Here is a 26,459-nt window from a genome sequence, read left to right on the forward strand (position 1 = left end):
AGGGAATAAAATATGGTTCATGTTCACGGATAAGGGTGACTGAACAGAAAATTAGATTGTACCAACAATATGTTTTAGGAACGAATATCCAAAGGGGTAAAGTATGAGAGAAAGCTCCGATGGGTGGATTCAGATTCAAAGAAGGAAAACGTATGGAAAGGAATTTGAAATCAACGGGAAAGACGTCACTTTCTACTTCCAAAATTTCCCATCGGATTGGGACGAAACATCGCTATGGCAGACTTTCAAAAGATATGGGACAGTAGTCGATGTATACATTGCTAAGAAACTGAATAAGCACAAGTTAAGGTTTGGTTTTGCCCGGTTCCTTCGAATCCAAGATATTCCGTCTTTTGAAAAGCGGCTAAATAGGATCTGTATTGGAACTCAGAAGATCATCGTTAACTTAGCAAGATTCGACAGGAAGGAACAAGTGAATACAAGAAACAAGATGCAAGACCCATGTAGTAGGCCAGAAAACCCACGTGTAAACCCACAGAAAAGATATAAATCTTTTGTTGATGTTGTAAGAGGCACAGAAGATGAACCCACAGAAAAAAGGATCATCGATCCAAGTCGCTCTCACCTGTTCAACAAAGGAATTCCCTTTCTTCTTCGAATGGTCCCACTAACTCTGGAGATGGTGATCCGCATGTGGCAAGGTCTTCTCAACAATCAGTGCTTGCAAGCTCTCAAAGTCAATCAGTGAATTCGAACTCCACTGCCATGGAAGTAGCTAAGACGATTGAAGTTGGGGAAAAATTAGGGTTCCAGGTTCGAAACAGTGCTGAGCATCTCAGACAATTGATCAGAGCACGTGGAGTAACAATTGTTGATCAATGAATATACTCTCAAATAATATATGTGGGATCGGGTGTGAGGTTAAAAGAGGTTGGATTAAAGATACTCGCATGCAAAATCATTCTTTTTTTTGTTGGTCTACCAGAAACGAAATCTATGGAGGTTAAAGGGTGTTTGGATAAGCATATTTGGGGATCAACTAATTTTCATCGATTTACAAGTTGAAGAGGGCCCTATGAGCGAAGAATTAATAAAGAGTCGCCAATATGCATATCATAAGATCATGGAAATTGAATCTGGGCGAATTGAAGATTTAAAACAGAAATCAAGAACAAGGTGGGCATTAGAAGGTGACGAGAACAGTGGCTTTTTTCATGGGTTGATTAATAAACATCAGCGTTTACAGAGGATAAATGGACTAAAAGTCAATGGGTTTTGGATTAACGATCCTAATCAGATTAAGCAGGTTGCAATCAAGCATTTCTCTGAAAGATTCACGGAGCCAATTCGTGCAAGGCCCAAATTTATCAGCCCTAAATTCAAAAAATTACCCCCTGACATGGCTAGATTCCTGGAGGAGCCATTCACTCTTGATGAAATCAAATCGACTGTTTGGAGTTGTGGTTCGGATCGAGCACCAGGTCTCGATGGTTTCACTTTTGCTATGTTAAAGAAACATTGGGATGTGGTTGGGAGCGACTTCTACTTTGCACTAAAGCATTTTGAAGCTACTGGATTCATCGACAAAGGCTGCAACTCATCTTTTATCTCTCTCATCCCCAATATTCAAGACCCGATTACTATAAGTGACTTTCGCCCTATCAATTTAATCGGTTGCCTGTATAAAACAATCTCAAAGATGCTGGCTGAAAGACTAAAGAAGGTGGTGCACCTGGTAGTCAGTCCAGTACAGTCTGCTTTTATCAAAAAAACATTTTATACTTGACGGTCTGTTGATACTTAATGAAGTCTGCGTGGTTAAGGAAGACCAAGAAGAAGGCCTTCACTTTTAAAGTTGATTTTGAGAAGGCATTTGACAGCCTTAGTTGGGAATATTTAGACTCAATCTTGCAACAGATGGACTTCGGGATTAAATGGCGAACATGGATACATGGGTGTCTATCGTCAGCAAGGGTGTCAATTCTCATCAACGGGTCGGCGTCAAAATAATTATGTATGGAGCGTGGGATCAGACAAGGTGACCCGCTATCACCCTTCTTATATATCATATCCGCAGAAGGATTACATATAGCGATGGAGATGGCAAAAGAAAAATGGAATTTTCGAAGGTATTCAACTTCCCCATCTGGGCCCGATCATCTCACACCTCCAATACGCAGACGACACTATTTTCATGGGTTCTTGGTCAATCGAAAATGCGAAGAACTTGATAAGAATATTAAGATGCTTCGAATTATCATCATGCCTCAAGGTGAATATGTCCAAAAGCAAACTTTTTGGTTTCAGTACCCAGTCTTGCGAACTAGATCTAGTGGCTCGGAGTTTCAATTGTTCGGCTGGTTCCCTTCCATTCATATATCTTGGATTACCGGTTGGTACTTCTATAGCAAGGGCAGTGGAACCCTATCATAGAAAAATTCCAAGCAAGACTATCAAAATGGAAAGCATCCTCATTGTCATTTGGTGGCCGATTAACACTTTGTAAATCTGTATTGAGCAGTCTGGGTTCTTTTTATTTTTCATTGTACAAAGCTCCCATCAAGGTTATAAAAACCCTTGAAAAAATAAGAACGCGGTTTTTTTGGGGGGGAGACCTGGAATCGAGGAAGATGCCATGGATTGCTTGGGAAAAGGTTCTTGCAGCCAAAGAAAGAGGTGGACTTCGAATTGGCAGCTTAAAGGCTCACAATATAGCGTTATTGGGGAAATGGTGGTGGAAATTTAAAAGCTATCCCGATAGTACCTGGGCAGAGGTGATAAAATCCATATATGGCAATGATGGTGGATTCTCCGGACCCTCGGTAGCAAAGAGAAAAAAATGGATGTTGGGGTACAATTATCAATCTACCCAAAATATTAGGGGAAAATCAAGTGACGTTTTTAGAACACTTCCAATTGGCATCTAGGGACAATGGAGCAAATAAATAGGTTTGGTCACTTGAGTCATCAGGAGTATACTCAGTTGCTTCTCTCAGAATCCACATTGATACTACAATCCTTCCTATAAGTGAGTGCAGATGGTCTTGGAACTATCTAATCCCTGGAAAACTGAATATTCTTGCATGGAGAATCTGTCATGGCAAACTTCCGTCCATGGTCAATCTCTTGAAATTGGGGATCAGCTTATCAAATCTGTGCAAAATGTGTAATGGAGCCCCAGAAACTGAGGAGCATGTGTTTGTAGACTGCCCAGTAGCACATGAAGTTTGGCAGCAGGTATGTAGATGGTGGAGATTGTTGGAATATCCTATAAATTCGATTCGAGATCTATTAGATTGCAAAGAAAGGCTCCAGGGTCACGATAGGCTGAAAAGGATTCACGAAGCAATAATGATGGTATTTCTTTGGGTGATTTGGAGATATAGGAACCTGAAAGCCCATTCTTCAAACGCAAACACAAAACCGTATTTGGCGCTGGCTTATGAGGTACAATCGTTATCTCTTCTTTGGATTAACGGAAGGAATCGGAGAGAGCAGAATCTAAGATGGTGGGAATGGAGCTGCGATCCGATTTTAGAATGCTATTGTAGGCTATAGTTTTGGCGGACTCTGTTGTTTTGTTACTTTCTTTCCTTTCCAGTAGTATACTTTTATACCCCTAGACACTGGCTAGTTTTGCTTTGTTTTTAATTCCAGCTGCTGTTCAAAAAATAAAAAAGAACGAATATGGTATATAAATTTTATGTGAATGATATGCTACATGTATTACATGATTAATATAATGATTGAATATAGTGTTAACGCACTAACTTTTAAGTTTACCGGCTGCTTATTAATATTTTTCAGGTAATAAACATGGTTGGATAGCTGCTATGATCTACATGCAAGTTTGAAGACTCTTAAAGTTTTCAGCTATATTATAGGTTTCAAAAAATATATTATAATGACATTTTGGAAAGGGAAATGATTCGTACACAATAATTTTTGATCGTATACAATAATTTATATATTATAGAGTTATACAATACAATATTTTAAAACACAATTTGTTGTGTACGGAGAAAAAGTGTTGTGTATGAATCTTTATTTTTGGAAAACTTTAGTGAAATAGTACTTTGATGTTTTCATGATTTTCTAATATTATAGGAATTTATGTAAGGGTGATTTTAGTAACACTGATTTATCGTTAAAAAATTTTAATGGGTTGACTTCGTGGACGTTTTTTTATAGATTATATTAATTATATTTAATATTTTCAAATAAATGATTTTACTGATGTTTTCATTATTAATTAATATTTTAAAAAGTAATAATAAGTTGTTATGCTAAAAGATTCTATCATAAGGGTAATTACCGAATTGCTCCAAGTCTAATGTTATCACATTTACCCGTAAAAAACAAAAACAAATTGACATAGACTCCGATACAAATAAGAATGTAATATGTAGAGTGTGTTCGGGAAAACGCTACATGAGAACTTTTGGATTCGGAACATTTTGTTTAAACTAAACCTTAGAAGTTTGTAGTACTCAACAGACTTTCTGTTCAAAACGGAACGTTTTGTCAAACGTTAGAAACTAGAAGCTCTCAAACGTTCTATGTCGAACACGCCCATAATATCAAATAGGTCAGTGAAACATCAATTTGATACACACGGTTCAAACTTCTAGCCACATTTTGCTAAAACTATTTTTAAAATTAATTTAAAATAATAATAAAGACCCTTTATAAAATATTAAGTATCAATAAACTTGGTTACTGCGAGCTTCTAATTGTGTGAAAGGATCCTTGTATCCGAGCCCATTCGGGAAAATCATGTCATATAGATCACTCTCAATAAACTTGCAATCGTGGATCCGGAAACACACAAGCTTTTGACACATCTTCTTAAGATTACCCTCCAATTTCACATTCCAACATGCACGAATGTCAAGATGCTTAAGATACTTACATTTACTAAGGATTTCACAAAGACCCGAATCACCAAATCGCCCAAACCAAAGTTTCAGATGTTGTAGTTTCGGCATGGTGTCAGCAATGGCTTTGGCTTCGGAATCATCCATAGCTGGGAACTCTTTCGTTGGGTAATTGTTTCTCTTCAAGTGAATCAAAGACGTGCATTGATTACCAAACGCTACAAGGCTTTTAGCTGTGAACTTTCGGCAATAGCTGATATCCAAGACTCTAAGATTTAGAAGTGGCTTTAAATGCTTCAACACCATATCATCGCTTAAACGACAAAACTGAATATCAAGCGTTTCCAAAGATCTTCCACTACAAGAAAGAAAAGGGTTAAGAGCGAATGATCAAAACCATTTATATAAAACATTTATATAAAACATTAATACATTTAGATAACACAACCCTGTACTCCTTGATCGTCTCTTTGTCACCTGAAAAACCCTTTTCCGTTGCTACTTCATGTGAGGACGGAATGTGAACCATCGATGTTTGTAGGTTTTAATTATCTGAGTAGAGGATTATATCATACCAAACGCGTAGATAACAGAAGAATCCTATTCATTAAAAACGAATCTCTAAATATTACTAAAACAAAACCCTTAATTTACCAATCAAACAATCAGGACCCTTGATTGCATTTCAATCCTATTTTTCCATCATTAGATTAGATTGATGACATCATCGTCTTCAAATAAAATTCAAACACAATTACATTTAATTATAGAATATTTAATAATTATAGAATCTTTAAATTCAATAATTACATTATCAATTATACCATATCATTCTATTTATATATGAGATATTAGTTTCTTTAATTAATATTGTTTCTAATTTAACTCTCTTATTTATAGCTTCTCGCTTCAAAATTCAAACCCGTTTAATTTTTATTTATTTATTTTTTGAAGAAACTCAATAAATAAGCATATCAGTAATTTGGTCATTAACCTATAAAATCTAATCTAATCCTATTAAATTAGCAAAATATTTAAGAGTCAAAAATAAAGTCAATATTATTTATAGTTTATCTCTTGGTATATCCCACGTAAAATAAATCAATTTGAGATAATGGTTTTGAATTTAAAACTCATTAATTAAGCAAGTCAATTAATTTGAAATTTTGATTCAATATAAATGATATCATTTTTTTCTAGATGAATAACCGAAAATCTCCAAGATAATATTTTAGGATCCCATTTTTTTTGGAAGATAATGATTTCCTTATTGAAAAACAACCTATATATACGATTATATTGAAGTTGTTCTTCTTACGATTTTGAATTGAATCGTATGATTTATAGTGCTCTTCTTTAACGGTCTTATTCTATAATTTTTTTTATAGGTTCTTTATTTACTTTTTTCTCCTTCTTCTACAATTTCTTATATTTACTTTGTTTTTATTACTTGTTATTACTATATTCGTGTTGAGAGGTCATGAAAGAATTAATCAATATACTTTTAGTTATTAGTTTCATTCATTTAGTTATAGAAACAAAATTATATCCTTTATATTAATTTTTTTTAATATGCTGACCCATGTTTGTCAAGAGAAGGCCATAAAAGTCGTTTTAACGTATGATGGCAAAACTCGTAGAACGGACCAAAAGCAAGATGAATAAGTTTTTTGTTGTTACACTTCAACTTGCATAAACAAATACATATATCTTGTTCTAAGTTTTTCAATAATTCTTTTATACATATTATTATACTCTTTAGTTAAATTTTCTAATTTTATATTACTGTATTTGTTTATATCAATGACTTTAGATTCAAAATCAACATTCAAGTACAAGACTTTACCGGTGTGGTATCATTTATATTATTTGATCGTGAAACAAAGAAACTTCTAGAAAAACTGCACAAGAGTTGCTTCAAAAGTTTAATGAGGTTATCGATATTAACATCATTTATATAAAACTAATTTTTTACCTTTTGTCTATCTATTTTTATAACCATTTTTTTTTAATTTTTAGGAGGGTAATATGGAGATTTATCCATTTGCTTTGAATGTACTTTTCGATAAAAAGTTGGTGTTCAAATTCAAATTTCACATTATAATTTGAAGAGCAAAGTTGATTATTATACGATCTCAAACTTTATTGTTGATAATACAATCATTGTTGAATTGGAAAAAAAATTAACATCGAACATGAAACATTCTTTTACGAAGAATACTACAAACATTACACTTATTAAATTTTGTTTTTTTATATTTCAGTTGACCAACTAACATATTTCTATGTACTACAAATGTAGGCGCCAAAATCCAATTTGTTTAATGTTTTATTGGCAAAAATCGGATCTCAAGACACATTAAATTCGAAGGTTTCAAAATATAATATAACTAAATCTAATATTTTAAAAACCTTAAAATATTATTAACTTTTAGATTGACATATGAATTTATTTTCTACATTTAGAATGTTGTTTCGTTTACTGGTGATAACGCCACACCCGCTTCAAATTTTGATAAAAACAATGTAACAAGTCCATTAACTAAGTGGACATCCTTTAAAAAAATGTATGGGCATGAAGAATTAAAACACAACTAGTAAGATGTTTACGATGTTGATAATCTGACAACCATGTCCTCAAACAAATGACCATCAACATCAATGACAAATCGTATTTCTAGAGAAGGCAAACCAAAACTGTTAATTCCAAAGCAAGATAAATAATATCTTATTTTCATGATTTTGTTTAAGTAGTTGAGTGATTTGAATATTATTCATTTCATATTTTGTTTACATACTATTTGGTTATGGGGTTTGATTTTTGATGACTTTATTTGTGACAACCCAAAGTTTATTCCGTTACATCACCCTGTTACCGTTAACGGAATATTCCATTTTATAAAAGTTCCGTTAACTAGAGGTCGCCAAATAAATAAATGTTTATTTATTTATATTATATGTCGTTAACGTCGTGATAAAAGAGATAAAGACTCTTACTTTACATTTCCATTTTTTTTGGAAAAAGGTTAAATTTTATTACGACCACTAAGTCGGGTACGACCAAAAGCCCCGTATAACGGCAGTATTGGGTAGATTTTCACTGAGCTTCAACTCCAACCCCTATATAAGGGAGAGTAAACTCCATTTCCACCTTTTTACTCTCTCTCTCTCTCTCTCTAAACTCTCTCTCTACAACTATTTCCCGAGCCAAAAATCGTCTGTTTCTAGCCCCAAACGAGTAGGTAAACTATCCTAACTTGTTGTATAGCCTATCTTGCATGCAAATTCGTGTTTAAATCATAAAATAGGGACTAAGTGATGTGTTTATGGCCCAAGAACACTCTTGGACCGTAAACACCATTTATTGGGGTTTTTAAGCCCCAAAACCCCTCCAAATTGTCCCTAAGGCTTAGATATGACTTGTAGGCTTATTGGATCGGACTTAGAACACATTGAAACGAGTTTTTGAAGAGTAAACATGAGTTTAATGCCCATGAACATGCTTGGGACGTAAAATCCTCTTCATGGGGAGTAAACTCATATTTGTGTGTTAAAAATGCCCTTAAACACACCAATGGCCTTGGATTAAATTCTAGAAACGACCAACAACAAGCTAGGGACCTTAAATGCAATTAAAACAACTCCATAAGGAGTTCATGGCCGTAAACCCCTCATGGAAGGGTGCATGGGCCGTAAACTCCTACAAAGGGGTTAATTGGTGCCCTAAACTCCCCATTTAACTTGGAAAAATCCTTAGGAATTTACCCTCTACCACTTAAGCCCTTAAAACACCAAAAGAAAGAGTGTATAGGAGCTTACGGCCGTAAGCTCCCTTGCTTAGGGTCGTAAACTCCTCAAAGGGTCCATTTGAAGCTTTAAACCCATTCACACATTTGATATTTGAGCCTAGCATAAATCTACAAATTGATATGAGACCTTTAAACATCCTAGAACCCCTCACCATGAGTTTACGGCCGTAAACTCATGGGGAGTTGTCCCAGGGCCGTAAAATAAGTGTATAGAGTTTACTCTTGAAGAGTAAACTCCATTCCTAAGTCATTCACACCCTTAGTTGTTACCCGGGACACCCCAAACACTTAACCAATGTGTTTTCCGCTCCTTAGAGTGAGTATACTTGTTTAATTAGTATATAATATACTAATTGTATGTGAACATATGTTATCATATGTTAAATAGGTCTCTAAGTGTGTCCAAGTCCTTACTTGACACCAAGCACCCAACCGGCGCCTTTGTCGGATCCACTTACACCAGGTGAGTTCATACCCCTGAATGAACCTTTTAAATGTTTTTACATGTTTTATAGGTGGGGAATACAAGTTAAACATTCCAGTTATCATATCAATCACATGTGATTGATAACCCGCATGCACAAGGATTTACCACACTGTAAACTGTTTTACCAAGTAGGACACTATAAATGGTTTTCCAAAAGGTTTTCACTTATTCAAAAACTCTTGCTTATACTGTTTTATCAAAGTTCATTTTAAACTGCTTTACGAAAAGTTTCCAAAGAATTTCTAAAAGTTTTCAAACTTATTTTACCAAAGAACACCAAGTTGTGATTTTCTTAAGCATAAAGGTTTTCCAAGGTTTTCATCAAGGTTCTCTTTCATGCCGTATTTTCTTACTTGTTAGATACCAATGCTTCGCTTTTACTTAGTTTAAACTCCTACTTGATAACGTTTCCACTTTGTGATACACCTATAATTGGTAACGCTTATACATCACGATTCGGTTATTCCACACTGTACGCTTATACATCACGATTCGGCTATTCCACACTGTATGTTTATACATCACGATTCAGCTATTCCCCACTGTACGTTTATACATCACGATTCGGTTATTCCACACTGTACACTTATACATCATGATTCGGTTATTCCACACTATACGCTTATACTTCACGATCCGGTTATTCCATATGATTCGGTTATACTTCACGATATGATTCCACTTGTTACACACTCAAGCGTAGTTAGATGTATGTTTATGCTTGTTTAAATGCATATAAGTAATGATTGAAGGACTTAGGAAGGCTTGTCCGCCCTATTTCCTTTTCTTCGTTGAGATGTGGTCTGGTGGGATCGGATGTCCATCCGAAGGTCGTTTGATTCATTAGTTATATATTATGTACACAAGCATAGACATATGGGTTTACTTCATTCAGTTCAGTTATGAGTCTCTACCTCTAGTTCAACACTGTATTGGAAACACACTACCCACTATTTGGGATGCATCTTCGGGACACGACCGTTCTCCGTCGTCTTGTTGGTAACCAGAGTCTCCTGTAGGGAGAGCGGACATTATGTGTATAGATCTATACGGGATTGACACCCCCGCACCCTGACTGCTAGCTACAGTCCACGGCCTACCAAGCCAAGGGGTGACAAATGTCATATTCTCTAGACGCTTGTAGGGCGTCAGGTACTCTAGTGTCGGTTAGTATGGTTACGAGTATCCCAGGTTACCTTATAATCCATGGCCTTAAGGTAATAGTTTTTCACCAGCAATTTACACTGTATGCTGGAACCCACTCTCGGAGTCACACTGTTTTAGACCTTGCTAGACGTATCATTCATTTGATACTGTTTGGGGTTTGTATTCACTGTATTCACTGTTTTAGACCTTGATAGACATATCATTCAGTTGATACTGTCTGGGGTCTGTGTTCACTGTTTTAGACCTTACTAGTTGTACCTTTCATTTGGTACTGTCTGGGGTCTGTGTTCACTGTTTTAGACCTTACTAGTTGTACCTTTCATTTGGTACCGTCTGGGGTCTGTGTCTCTTTCTGTTAGACTGGGCCAGGCGTGTCATTCATTCGATACTCTCCTAGAGTCTATGATTCCTGTTGCCTTAGCCACCAGTCCTTACTGCTGAGGCATATGTTATTTTCCCTGATATTCTCCGACTTTCTTAAAAGGCAAATCCCGTATTTTGAAATGAAAGTGTTTAAGGGAAAACTACTTTTTACCACATAACTCTGACCAGTCTTGGTAGAAGACTGCATTTTAAATAGAAAATATAGGATTTTCCGGAAAGGACACTATTTCACTGTATACCTGAAAACTACTACTTATATAAAGTTATTTGAATAAAATGTCACTAAATGCTTATGAACTCACCAGCATTTGTAAAAATGCTGATACTCGCTTTTCAAATAACTTGTATTCTCAGGTCAGCATTAGACAGGTACATCCCCGGAGCTGTTGATGAAGATAGCTTAGTACCATGTTGTACTTATTATATTTACTTGTATTACTTTGATGTATGGCAATGTAAACCATGTAAAACTATTACTATTAATGCAATGTTTTGTTGTACTTTGATTACTATAATGCATGTGTTGTGATACTTGACATGACGTCATCCACCCCAGAACGTGTCCGCCGTTCCGGTTTTGGGGTGTGACAGATTGGTATCAGAGCATTGTTTATAGTGAGCTAAGTATATCAATTCATAGAAGATATACAGCCTATAAATACAAAGGGATAAAACACTCTGACCAAGAATTATACTTTAAAATATAACCATATTTTACCAAAGTATAATAACATCCAGAATCTAAACACTCGTACAAAAGTATCACAAGAAGAACAATAATAAAAGTCTTCGGATGTTAAACATTACCGTCAAACTTGGGCAGTTATGTAATCGTAAGCTGGAATAAATGTAACCTGATCAACTACATTTATTTGAGATGCGATGAACGTGTGCTTGGGAGTGATAGTGGTGTTGCAATAGGTCTGAAACTTACCAACTAGGAATGCTAGAGCCAAACATAAAGTCAAAATACTATAGGAGTATTTTGGAACACTAAAAGATTCACACTAATCCCAGAATCATAATCAGAAGGTAAGAAACAAACAAGAAGTAAAATACCATAGGGGTATTTTAGGATCTATAACTAACCTTGTGTGAAGAACTAAAAAGATCCTTATTGATATACCTACAACTACAGAGGGTATACTCCCAAGGTTATATATAATAAGGATCCCATAGGCTAAGAATGTGTGGTTTCGCTCTACTTCCTTTTCCTCATTGGGATGTGGATATAGAGTAGTATCACATATTTGAAGGCCTATCAGATCTAAGCTATATATGATTTGTATACCCTGTGTAATCGTAGTAGGACTCGATATGGATCATCCAGTGAAATGTTAATAATCTCTTAGGATTCTTTAGACATTTCCATTCTCGCACGAACCCTGTAGACAACCCTATCCACTTCAGTGCTTGACAGAAGAGTTGATGCAGACCCAGAAGAGGTTCATTGAGAAGATTTCCTGTTCAGAAATAAATGAACTAGGTTGAGACTATTGAATTCACCAAGTGCCCATATCTTTTTAGGGACATCAGTGAGAAATTCGCCTAAAATCCTGAAATTTTCAGTCATCCATCATGAAGTGATGACCCCCGGAGTCAGATTCGGAAGTGAGGCGGAGTAGAAATTCAATATGTCTTCACAAGAGAAGAACCCTAGGTAACTACCCGAAGCAAACCAACGCCGATTTCAATCAAAGATACGAGGCAGACAGAGGGAGCCAGTACATGGAACCCGGGAAGTGTCTTTTTCCTCGTGTTCGTCACGCTAATACACCCTTAAAAGAATACAAATTTAGTGAGTTAGTGGTTACACTACTCACGCTATGTGTTAGGTAAATCGTCGTTTCCCGTTGCCAGTTACACGATTAGAACGGATCCCCGCACCTCTATTGAGAGTATCTAGCCATAAGCCTTCATGAGCCTCTCTTTCCGCGGTTTCGTTCCGAACTGTTCTCATATCTCTCCAGGCCGGAGAGTGAAACCTTTCCCAGTATAAAGGTAACGTAGTAGGAATGACTCGCATCTTATGGCCTTTTTCTGATACTCATACCCCTACCTTGCACACCAGGACTACATCATAGGGATGTAGGTCGACACTCAGACAACCAACATCCGAGGCACGAGAAAGTTTATGCCTAATACAGTCGAGACAGATATGTCCAGGGTTAGCCAACATCTCTCATCATCTTGCATTCCTTTCCGTGTAGGAAAAACCATGCCAACGAAGAAGCGCAACCAGTCCGCAAGCAAGAAACCTACTCTCTTATTCGACGAAGCTACGTTCCAAGCTGTAGTCTCGGCAGCTGTAGCAGCTGTCATGGCTCACCTGAATGCTAACAACGCCAATGTTAGCAAGGGCCCTATCGAGAATTCTGATCCTAGTAGTGGACAGCAGCAAGCAACCTCTGCATACCCAGCCGCCTATGAACCTCACTCAAATCCACTGAAGAGAAAGATCAAGATCGAGGAGGGATGTACCTCGGCTCAAGGACCTTCCGAAGGGCAACGAGCTGAGGCAGTCAATACCCCTGCCAACCCTCCCATCCCTACACCTAGGAGACCATACTTAGGAAACCTTCCCCATTGCAGCAAGTGCAGCTACCATCATCATGGTGTCTGCCGGGAGCTCTATTGTGCTAGGTATCACATGTTGGGGCATACTGCTCGCATCTGCAGAACCCCGTTTGAGTTCATTACATCAACCACCAATGTGACGGCCAATCCAGTTTGCCGACTATGTGGTGAGATTGGACACTACAAAAGAGATTGCCCAACTGAAGGATACAACAAGGACACAGGAGGAGCCTAACTCTACTGATTAAGGAGAAGCATCAAGGAACCCGGAAGATTTTGGTACGTCTCTCGATCTCAGATAACTAAACTGAAAACATTAAAAGGCTAATTCAAATGTAAATACTTCCCCATTAAGGCGAAATTTGCAGCACTGTTATAAATTTTAAAATTCATTAGGTAAAACTATAATGGCTAAAAATATACGTTACGGCCATGTATAGTTAAGATGGATAGACCTAGAGTGAGTGAATCCCGCCTCATTTCCTATTCCTCGTTTGGTTGTGGATTTAGGGCGGAGTCGCTCAGTCAACAGTCCTCCCCACCTTAATTATACATGACTAGTATATGTTAGGCGATTATAGAAATGCCTCGTGAGAATCCATTCATGAAAAAGGTACTCTACTCAGAAACACTTAGAACACTTTATAGTTCCACGTCGACTCTATCGATCCAAGTATCCGCGGCAGTGATACACAGGACGAAACCTGAGACGCCTAGAACTTGTGTGTCTGTTCGGCGCATGACTCTATCGATCTTCAACCTATATCATGTCAAGGTATGCCAACTTCGACGACTCTATCGATCATGGTTTGACTTCGTTCAGCCATGTGTAAATCCTTAGTGTTGTGTAAAAAGAACTTTCTCCATAGCCCTATCGGCAAATAAAGATTCTTCCGAACCTAAAAAAAATAAAAATAATAAAGACTAATGCGATCCTTCAGTCGTCACTTTTATTTCAAACCTTCCAAAGTACCCAGGAGAGAGGTACCGCGCGCTGTTAACCAACCCTCCTTAGACAGATAAGAACTGAAGCGAAAGGCACTGCATGCATTCCAGAAGACGATAACCATCCGAAGCATACTTCGTAGATTCCCCAAAAAGACCCTTCACACCTCGCACATCAGGTTCGTGAACCCAGAGGATAGAACTCATGGGACTGACCACTATAACCAGGTATGTGCATAAAGGTAGTATATAGTTGAGGTCAAAAAGATTTAAGATGTGTGCTTCCTCCCTACTCCCTGTTCCTCGTTGGGTTGTGGGTCTGGGGTGGAGTCGCACAACTGAACATCCTACCGACCTCAATTATATACGGCCTTTCAAGTATTAGTGGTTGAGCCAAGTATGAGCTCTACCACGAACCTCATAGTAAAGCCCTTCATCCTATTCCATAAAATAGGAGTTGGAGTCAAGAGAACCACTGCGGGTTGAGCTACTATAATGATCACAAATCCGAACTTTGTTGTCATAACGGTTAAGCTCATATGATAATTAGCAACCTCAGTTAGTAAAGAGATTAAAGTTCCGAGTAATGGAACCCTATACTCACTAGATTTGACCTAGACCGAGAAGACTTAGAACCTTCGGAAGAGTAGTTGCAGAAGATGTCCGCACTACTCAGGCACTTCGTCCACCCTGTTACAGACAATTAGTGCCTATAACCCTCCACCCTCTCGCATGGAGGAAATCATCGTCGCCCTGTAGACGATAGACTTCATTCTCCGAAGTAAACACTAGAATACCGAGAACCACAGGATAACCTCTGCAGCCAAGAATACATGATCAAAGTGCGAAAGTAGTTGCGTTAAGCCTCATGACCCCGATCCCGAAGAGATTATAGACTTAACGCCAGCCTTGGTGTTAGTCGAGGGGTTATGCAGGAGCATGCGCTTTCCGCACTAGAATAAACCAAGGTCTTAGAGATTCATTGGACTATTAGGTGTCCACGAATACTATCTCACCCAGAAATAGTAGAACCACCTCCCGAGGTAGTCCAACACTCGTCTAGTGAAACCCTGTCTCCCCGACCCTGATGGTTTCCGTATCTCAAGATTCGTTAGTGCAGGTTCGTTTTACATGAGCTTGAGATAGACACGCCACAGCAAACAGAAAACCGTAGTTACACAACCCATTCGATGACCTAGAAAGCCTCTAAAAGCCAATTGTCAGGAAACACGAAACCAAGGACAACCCGAGCTTCCTAAGAACCAACTTGAGGGACTACACATCCAGTACGAGAGAGAACGTTAGGAACTTCGGAATGGAGATCACGCCAGTGATGATCTTGCCATAGAAATACACTATGTTCTAGGTAATGAAAAGCTCTACCTTTCCGAGAGCTTAGGACCACCCGAGATCCTTTACGGAGATTGGTCCAACCCTCGTCAGACCACTACTACTTCCGGATATTCCACAAGTTTCATACCCGATCGATCCACTTCTTAGACTTGATCAGTGTTGCCCGACGTCACTCTTTGTATCCCACACATCTTGATAGAAACCATTGAGAAACCTAACCTCGTAGATACACCAGTCGAAACCCGCTAACTACACGAGACGGAATCCGCATCCCGTAGGGGAAGGTTTGTTAGAATGACAAACACAGACCAAGGTTCACTTGGGAATGCGAGAACAAACCGAATAGGAAGTACCCTCCTGCCTCTATCATTCATACCTATTACCTTGCCTAGACCTGAATTTCGGGATGAAATTCCCTCTAACGGGGGGATGATGTGACAACCCAAAGGTTATTCCGTTACATCACCCCGTTACCGTTAATGGAATATTCCATTTTATAAAAGTTTCGTTAACTAGAGGTCGCCAAATAAATAAATGTTTATTTATTTATATTATATGTCGTTAACATCGTGATAAAAGAGATAAATACACTTACTTTACATTTCCATTTTTTTGGAAAAAGGTTAAATTTTATTACGAACACTAAATCGGGTGCGACCAAAAACCCCGTATAACGGCAGTATTGGGTAGATTTCCACTATGCTTCAAGTCCAACCCCTATATAAGGGAGAGTAAACTCCATTTCCACATTTTTACTCTCTCTCTACAACTTTTTCCCGAGCCAAAAATCGTCCGTTTCGAGCCCCAAACGAGTAGGTAAATTATCCTAACTTGTTGTATAGCCTATCTTGCATGCAAATTCATGTTTAAATCATAAAATAGGGACTAAGTGATGTGTTTACGGCCCAAGAACACTCTTGGATCGTAAACACCATTTATTGGGGTTTTTAAGCCCCAAAACCCCTCCAAATTGTCCCTAAGGCTTAGATATGACTTGTAGGCTTATGGAATCGGACTTAGAACACATTGAAACGAGTTTTTGAAGAGTAAACATGAGTTTACTGCCCAAGAACATGCTTGGGCCGTAAACTCCTCTTCATGGGGAGTAAACTCATATTTGTGTGTTAAAAATGCCCTTAAACACACCAATGGCCTTGGATTAAATTCTAGAAACGACCAACAACAAGCTAGGGACCTTAAATGCAATTAAAACAACTCCATAAGGAGTTCATGGCCGTAAACCCCTCATGGAATGGTGCCTGGGCCGTAAACTCCTACAAAGGCGTTAATTGGTGCCCTAAACTCCCCATTTGACTAGGAAAAATGCTTAGGAATTTACCCTCTACCACTTAAGCCTTTAAAAGACCAAAAGAAAGAGTGTATCGGAGCTTACGGCCGTAAGCTCCCTTTCTTAGGGTCGTAAACTCCTCAAAGGGTCCATTTGATGTTTTAAACCCATTCACACATTTGATATTTGAGCCTAGCATAAATCTACAAATTGATATGAGACCTTTAAACATCCTAGAACCCCTCACCATGAGTTTACGGCCATAAACTCATAGGGAGTTGTCCCAGGGCCTTAAACTAAGTGTATACAGTTTACTCTTGAAGAGTAAACTCCATTCCTAAGTCATTCACACCCTTAGTTGTTACCCGGGACACCCCAAACACTTAACCAAAGTGTTTTCCGCTCCTTAGAATGCGTATACTTGTTAAATTAGTATATAATATACTAATTGTATGTGAACATATGTTATCATATGTTAAATAGGTCTCTAAGTGTGTCCAAGTCCTTACTTGACACCGAGCACCCAATCGGCGCCTTCATCGGATCCACTTACACCAGGTGAGTTCATACCCCTGAATGAACCTTTTAAATGTTTTTACATGTTTTATAGGTGGGGAATACAAGTTAAACATTCCAGTTATCATATCAATCACATGTGATTGATAACCCGCATGCACAAGGATTTACCACACTGTAAACTGTTTTACCAAGTAGGACACTATAAATGGTTTTCCAAAAGGTTTTCACTTATTCAAAAACTCTTGCTTATACTGTTTTATCAAAGTTCATTTTAAACTGCTTTACGAAAAGTTTCCAAAGAATTTCTAAAAGTTTTCAAACTTATTTTACCAAAGAACACCAAGTTGTGATTTTCTTAAGCATAAAGGTGTTCCAAGGTTTTCATCAAGGTTCTTTTTCATGCCGTATTTTCTTACTTGTTAGATACCACTGCTTCGCTTTTACTTAGTTTAAACTCCTACTTTATAACGTTTCCACTTCGTGATACACCTATAATTGGTAACGCTTATACATCACGATTCGACTATGCCACACTGTACGCTTATACATCACGATTCGGCTATTCCACACTGTACGTTTATACATCACGATTTGGCTATTCCCCACTGTATGTTTATACATCACGATTCGGTTATTCCACACTGTACGCTTATACATCACGATTCGGTTATTCCACACTGTACGCTTATACTTCACGATCTGGTTATTCCATACGATTCGGTTATACTTCACGATATGATTCCACTTGTTACACACTCAAGCGTAGTTAGATGTATGTTTGTGCTTGTTTAGATGCATATAAGTAATGATTGAAGGACTTAGGAAGGCTTGTCCGCCCTATTTCCTTTTCTTCATTGAGATGTGGTCTGGTGGGATCGGATGTCCATCCGAAGGTCGTTTGATTCATTAGTTATATATTATGTACACAAGCATAGACATATGCGTTTACTTCAGTCAGTTCAGTTATGAGTCTCTACCTCTAGTTCAACACTGTATTGGAAACACACTACCCACTATTTGGGATGCATCTTCGGGACACGGCCTTTCTCTGTCGTCTAGTTGGTAACCAGAGTCTCCTGTAGGGAGAGCGGACATTGTGTGTATAGATCTATACGGGATTGACACCCCTGCACCCTGACTGCTAGCTACAGTCCATGGCCTACCAAGCCAAGGGGTGACAAATGTCATATTCTCTAGACGCTTGTAGGGCGTCAGGTACTCTAGTGTTGGTTAGTATGGTTACGAGTATCCTAGGTTACCTTATATTCCATGGCCTTAAGGTAATGGTTTTTCACCAGCAATTTACACTATATGCTGGAACCCACTCTCGGAGTCACACTGTTTTAGACCTTGCTAGACGTATGATTCATTTGATACTGCTTGGGGTCTGTATTCACTGTATTCACTGTTTTAGACCTTGCTAGACGTATCATTCAGTTGATACTGTCTGGGGTCTGTGTTCACTGTTTTAGACCTTACTAGTTGTACCTTTCATTTGGTACTGTCTGGGGTCTGTGTTCACTGTTTTAGACCTTACTAGCTGTACCTTTCATTTGGTACCGTCTGGGGTCTGTGTCTCTTTCTGTTAGACTGAGCCAGGCATGTCGTTCATTCAATACTCTCCTGGAGTCTATGATTCTTGTTGCCTTAGCCAGCAGTCCTCACTGCTGAGGCATATGTTATTTTCCCTGATATTCTCCGACTTTCTTAAAAGGCAAATCCCGTATTTTGAAAATGAAAGTGTTTAAGGGAAAACTACTTTTTACCACATAACTCTGACCAGTCTTGGTAGAAGACTGCATTTTAAATAGAAAATATAGGATTTTCCGGAAAGGACACTATTTCACTATATACCTGAAAACTACTACTTATATAAAGTTATTTGAATAAAATGTCACTAAATGCTTATGAACTCACCAGCATTTGTAAAAATGCTGATACTCGCTTTTCAAATAACTTGTATTCTCAGGTCAGCATTAGACAGGTACATCCCCGGAGCTGTTGATGAAGATAGCTTAGTACCATGCTGTACTTATTATATTTACTTGTATTACTTTAATGTATGGCAATGTAAACCATGTAAAACTATTACTATTAATGCAATGTTTTGTTGTACTTTGATTACTATAATGCATGTGTTTTGATACTTGACATGACGTCATCCACCCCAGAACGTGTCCGCCGTTCCGGTTTTGGGGTGTGACATTATTTCATACTATTCATTTTTGGGTTAGAATTTTGATCAGTTGAATATATTTTGGGTTTTATGAATTGTTGAATTATTCATCTATTTTCCTTTTAGGTTTAAACTCAGATGAATTGAGAAATTTAATCATATTTTACTCTATTATTTCGTTTGAATGTGAACATTTCAGCATTGTTACAATGTTATTCATTACAACCTCAATATAAATATTAGAAAACTATCATTTTTAGAAAATTGTAAACTTTTATAAATCTTTTAACTGTTATACAACAATTATTTATATTTCTTGTGAAATTATTTATAAATTTATTAGTAATATTTACCATTGAAATATAATCATTTTTAGATATTAATGATATCATAAAATTTTATCGAATTAAATAATAAAACTCATTACAATGATGCTAGAGAGAGACGAACACTAAGACGTTTACATTTACTAAATAGAAGATTGACATCTATGTTTAAAAGAGAAACTTTATTCCATCATCTAAAACAATAAAGACTTTTAATTGTGTTTTACTTATACATTTTCCACCCTTAGATCAAATTGCTTATGTCATATTGACCAATGTTTGGTCAAACATGTTGTCTATTAACGTTTCCGCTCAAACCTTCACCAATTTCCTATATCCCTAAAATAAAATTCAAAATTCAAATCCTCTCCAAATTTAAAGTCCTAATTTATGCACTGACCATCCTATATGTTTGCAAATCAACATGATATATCTTCATAATTATTCTATTTCATTTTCAATGTAGATCGATGGTACCAAAATTCATCAAGGGAAAAACAGTCATCTTGAATTTAAATCTTATTAATATAGTAAATACCTCAAGTTTTGAAAGTAATAATCGGTTTGATATATGTTAAATTACAATTGCTCGATTTCCAACTATCTAACTCAATAATTGTATGTATTTATTCTAAACTTACCCTTTTTCTATAATGTTATTGATTATATTTACTATATTTAAGTTTAAATTGCAGAGAATTTTACTTGAAAATTATGAGCATTAGTTGATGTTTGTATTGAAGCTTGAGGAGAATGCAAAACTCTAAATACCTTAGTGGTAATATCCTACATACTTAATAATTGAGTATTTTGAAAAAAAAATATTTTCCATTAACTTTGATAACAAATTTGTTGAATTAAGCATATTTTTATGCTTATAAATTTGTTTTCTCTACTCACTTGTACTTATCATCTTGAAGATGAGAAAACATTAACCATGACAATATTGAAAAGTGCTAAAAAGATCATATTGGTCATATCTTTCTGACATGATCTTCAAATGTTCTTTGCTCAATTCTTTGTTTTTTATTTATATCGTTTTTGTGTATTTCATTTGTTTCTTCAAGAAACTCGGTTTTCTACTAATTTTGATAAAAAGTTGTTGAATTAAGCATACTTTTATGACTATAAATTTGTCAATTTTCTATTAATAAATCAAGTGTAAATGAATTTGAACAATTCTTAAATTTCATATTCTATAATGTAATTAATGCACTAATTAATCAAATAATAATACATGTCCAAGTGGTTGGGTACCTCCAGGACAATAAGCAAACATGCAAATTATAAGCAATTTCACAATATTATATTTTTTACTAGCTTTAAATTAACAATTACTTCTTTCACTTGCTTAAGATTATTGATTACTCATGTAAGTTTGTAATAAAATAAAATTTTGATAAATTGAAAAAGTTGTTCAACAAAACCTAATTGGTTATATATCAATTTAGGCTTCTTTATGTGTTGTCATGTTTGTTGATTTGACTATGTAAGATTAATTTGAAGTTATGTTTCTCTACAGGAATGTTAATGTTCACATTCGAGTAGAAACAATCACAATTAGTAAGTATTCCAAATGATTTTTCACTTACATTAATCGAATCTGTTACTTTCAATGGTGCGTTCTCATAGAAGTCATATCGGTTGTCACTATATAGATCTTCTAGCGGTCTATAGAAGAATCCTAGCGGCTCTATGAATAATTTTGCTGTGTTTTCAATGAATGATCACTCTATCAACATTCGTTCTCTAAAGTTCTTTCTCTTATTTTTGATATACATGTGTGTCACAACAATAAGGCAGAAAGAGGTGTTAGTAACCATTAAAGATGAAAAGGTAAGATATAATTTAAGAATATTATATAAAGTATAAATTGTGGATTTGTGATATTTATTTGTATGAAAAATATGTTGTTTGATTACTAGGTTATATTTCAGGGTTTTTTTTTTTTTGTAATTTGATTTTGACAAGTTTGATTCAAATTTAATAATTGAAGCAGGTATGAAAAATATGTGCTAACGATTTTAAATTTGTATCGCCCTCCAGAAACCATTTGTAGTCTCATAGACCGTTCCTTCATATCTTGGTAGGTCTTAGCATTTCCCCAAATTTGGCTACAAAAAGTCATGGATGCACTTCTTGAATCAATCATCTAAACTGAATTTCATTTGTTAGTTGGATGCAGTGATCAAAATGCAAAATTTGTGAAAAGTCATTATTATTTATTAGTGTTAACATTTGGTAAATTATGAAACTAATATTATATTTTTGTTTATAACATGTTTTTTTTTCTTGTAATAATTTCTTTGATTAGATGATATGTATATGTGATCGAGTGTAGCCTGAAAAATCATATTTTAATTCTTATAAGGAAAAAGTACTTTATAAATGTAACAAATTAACATATCTGAATTTGATGTTTATGGTTATGACAATGCACTTAAACTGTAATCTTTATCGAAATTCTTTGCAGAATTTAATGTTGCTGGTACATATAATAACTTATTGTTGCTTTTGGTTTTACAGGGTCAATATGAAAAGAGTCATGTAATCCTCCACGGAGGTTGGTACACTTGAAAAAGTCAATTCATAACGCTACTACACAATATGTTTTAATTAAGAAGTCGCATCATATTGTGATAAAACAAAGATCATGTGGATCATTTATGTTAAAAATTATTGTATTAAAAAAACTAAATTACTCTAATATAAATATTAAATATTTTTATTTAATAAGTTTGGTTCAAAAGTCTAAAAATAATCTAACTAACATTTTTTTATTAAAATTTCACCTAAGACAATGTCACCTATTGATGTAATATGTATTTAATTTATGTTCTCCGCGTTTAACGCGGGTTATAATCTAGTAACAATACAAATAATAAGTAAATATTGTAACCTAAATATTTACCGAATACCAGTATTCTTCTTGATATACACGTGGTTTGAGATAACGTAAGAAAAGAAATATTCGATTAACTCGATTAAAATTCTATTCTAAATACTAACTGATATTATTCTGTAAGATGTCATGTATATATAGAATTTCTAATCATACATACCACTAGGAGAGGGTGTTGAAAAAAACTGAAATAAATAAACCGTCCGAATCAATTAAGGTACATGTTATTCAGTCAAGCTTAATCGGTTTTCGGTTTAACCGATTATCTAAGAGTACATTTTTTGGTTTATGATTTATATTTCTATGTTTAACAGAATAAACCAATTAAGGATATAACCGTTTTATAACTATTTAATTTTCACATTCATATCTTACAAAATCTGTTTCCAATTTTAGATATTAGCTTGTCGTCTCTAAGGCAATAGATTAGGTGTTTATTGATATTGTTGTATGATTTATTGGCAGTATTAATTAAAGATTGTAAATATTAAAAATTGTTATCTAGGGGGTGTTTGGCTTAGCTTTTCACAGCCAAAAGTCCTTTTTGGAAAAGAAAAAAAAATCAAAAGATGTTTGGGAAACTAGTTTTAAAAGCCACTTTTGAAGTTTTTACATAAGAAAAATAAACTTTTTGAAAAAGTCAGGAAATTCTGACTTTTTGTAACTTTTCCAAAAAGGACTTTTGGTTTTTAAAACCTAAGCCAAACACCCCCCCTAATGTTGCCATGTCCTTTACATTTAAGAGGATCAAAGATGGATATGCCATATAGCCGTATAGGTGATTTGTACATTAAGAATTCTCCCTAATAAATAAAGATTTTTTTGTTACATGTCACTCTCTCATTAATTTGGACACATGTTATTTTTTGGTATTTTTGAATAAATTTTTTTTCATTTGTAATTTTCTCATTTTTTTAATTGTTTCTAAATTAACACCTTAATTAATTATTGCCGTAATTGAAAATCTACCCTACCTAATAAAAGAGTAGTTATCCTTTGCCACGTGTCACTGTATTAGCCATTTTGAAATGTGTCACTTCATTAGTCTTTCCGTATCTGCTGGCTCTTTTGAACTTCATCTTGACGGTATTGAATTCCATCCAATTTGATATCCACTCGAATCCCTTAAAATCAGTCGTATATCCATTCCTTTTGATTCGAGTTTCAATGAATATCTCCTTAATTAACGCACACATTTATGCCTAATTAACCAACTACAACTTTTTCCTTCCTTTGTATCAATCTAATGTTTATGTGTCGATGCCCTAATCATGTAAATTGTGTCTGATTAGACTATCAACAATTATCATATAAATGGTGATTTTCTAATTTTGTAGCTATGTAATTCCTTTCCTCCATCTCATTTTATGCAATAATCTTCTGTTCATCAACGATTTGAAGGTATTGATAGATAGGGTTTTGATTTATTATGTTTGTATATGATTCTGATCGGTTATTATGATTGTCAATAGTTTTTAGTTTTATGAAAATTATATTCGAGGTTTTCCATTGAGATTGGTTAGTAAAGATGAAGTATTAACTCTAAAATGGAAACAATTGCATATATGTGTTTTCATTAAATTTGTATATATTGGAGATTTAGGCTTTTAAAGGGATTACTGGAACTCTGGAATCTTAAAATCTTCTCGCATTCATACCAAGTGAGTATCTAAGGCTCTTAGTAAGAGATACTTAGAGGGTTATGATGGTATTTATTGTTATCTTCTTTTACTCACAATGTGTTTATGCAGGAACAAAATAAGTGAAATAAGATCAGGTCTAGACTTACATATTCAAGACAAGCATGCATTTTCATCTTTATGTACTCTATTAATTTATTACATTCTTCATAATCACTTGGAAAAAAGTAAAATTATATACGGCTTCTTATAGGGTTCACAGTCTAGTCCTTTACATTCTATATTAGATGTACAAAAATCTTTAGCCACTCTAGGTTCATATAGAGGCAGGAATCTAACAGTTAAATGTGTTCATTGATGTTCCTCTGTTTACAAAGGTGTCCAAGGAAATTGTAGCACATATCCGAACACGAACACTAAATTAGTTCTATACGAGTATGTACATGATCTGATTATTTAATTTTATGAATAGTTAATAGGTTAAACATGATTAAAGAAGCACTATTACCACTGTAATAATATAAATAATTTTTTTTTTATCGATTTTTAACCTTATTGGTGTTTTTAAATTTTGTTATTCCTACTAGGAAATATCCTTTTAAAAATCTTTAGTGTCGATTATATCATTTTTACTTTCGTTTTTTTCTATTATAGCATTCAACTTCCATGTTAATGTCAATCGTATCATTTTATTTTTCATTTTTTTTCAATTATAGCATTCAGACTTTATGTTAATGTCGATTATTTTCATTTTTTTTTCAAATACAACATTTAACTTTCATGTTAATGTTGATTATATCATTTTACTTTCATTTCTTTCAATTATAACCAACTTTCATTTTAATGTCAATTATAGCATTTTACTTTCATTTTGTTTCGATTATAGCATTCAACATTCATGTTAATGTTGATTATAAGGTTATACTTTCATCTATGTGTAAATTTTATAAATCTTATTGTTATTTTGAGCAACTATTCTTCTTGTGTAATCTAGAAATCGTATAAGATTTATCTTTCCCTATTAATTAAACGAGTCCTTTGTTGAATAGAAGGCCTTGTATGCTGCTTGAATGAAGAGATGGTTGTTAATGATAAGTTAATAGCCCTTGGGTTGTTATTTCTATGATATACTTCCATAAAACGAATATGCACTTAAACACCATTATGATATAGACTCTTGCATGCATGATTTTTAATAAGTACATTTATTGATATGCTTGAAATGATTTGATTTTGTATGAAAGAGATGGGAAGTGGCAAACTCTATAATTGTATATATGATGTTGATGTTGCTTTACATTATAAAATTCTTTTAGTGAAAAGATGGGTACCAGAACATAATATATATTGCACATAATTGAAGTATGTTTCTATTATCATGGTATGTGAGGTTAAGATGGAATATTGAATTATTTAATCTGATATTGCAATTAATTTCTTCCATTTTCTATCACCTTATTATCCTTTTATTCGAATGAACGAAAGAGACTTTGGTAAATGTCATTCAAAGTGTGCAACATCCATTGGATATGCCTTTTTCAGAAAACAACAATAGTAATAATAATGATTTTGGTGCCAATATTGGAAGTATCGGAAGACGCATTGCAATAAGGTTCCATATAGCTAGGATCATACCAATTATCTATTTAACTAGAGATATGTGTAGTTGTCAACAAAACTTTTGGTATTTGGTTGGGATAGGCAAATTTTTATATTGTTTTTAGATGATATATATATATATATATATATATATATATATATATATATATATATATATATATATATATATATATATATATATATATATATATATATATATCGGTTTCGGCGGGTACCTAGTAGGTAGCGGTTTTGTAAAAATGAAAACAAAAACCAGAACCACATAAGGCGGTTCCGATTCCGAAATCGACGGTTTCGAGACGATTCCGGTTCTGAAAGTGGGTACCCAGTTCCACTGCTCATCTCTAGAAATTGCTACATCTGCTTTAACATACTCATTATCATACTCGGTAAGTTTTTTAGTGTCCATAAAAGTTATAATAAAATCA

General features: G+C 35.1%; 1 protein-coding gene across 1 annotated transcript; it reads right to left on the reverse strand.

Moving 5' to 3' along the window:
• Positions 1 to 4,664: 4,664 nt before the first annotated feature.
• LOC111917465 (putative F-box/LRR-repeat protein 23) lies at positions 4,665 to 5,367 on the reverse strand. The gene is made up of 2 exons (XM_023913151.1): positions 5,282 to 5,367; positions 4,665 to 5,196 (listed from the first exon to the last, which is right to left on the reverse strand). The coding sequence occupies exons 1-2, from the start codon at positions 5,365 to 5,367 to the stop codon at positions 4,665 to 4,667; spliced, it is 618 nt and encodes a 205-aa protein (XP_023768919.1).
• Between the last annotated feature and the right edge of the window lie 21,092 nt (positions 5,368 to 26,459).

This window comes from Lactuca sativa, chromosome 1 (genome assembly GCF_002870075.4).
Source record: "Lactuca sativa cultivar Salinas chromosome 1, Lsat_Salinas_v11, whole genome shotgun sequence".
Taxonomy (NCBI): Eukaryota; Viridiplantae; Streptophyta; class Magnoliopsida; order Asterales; family Asteraceae; genus Lactuca; species Lactuca sativa.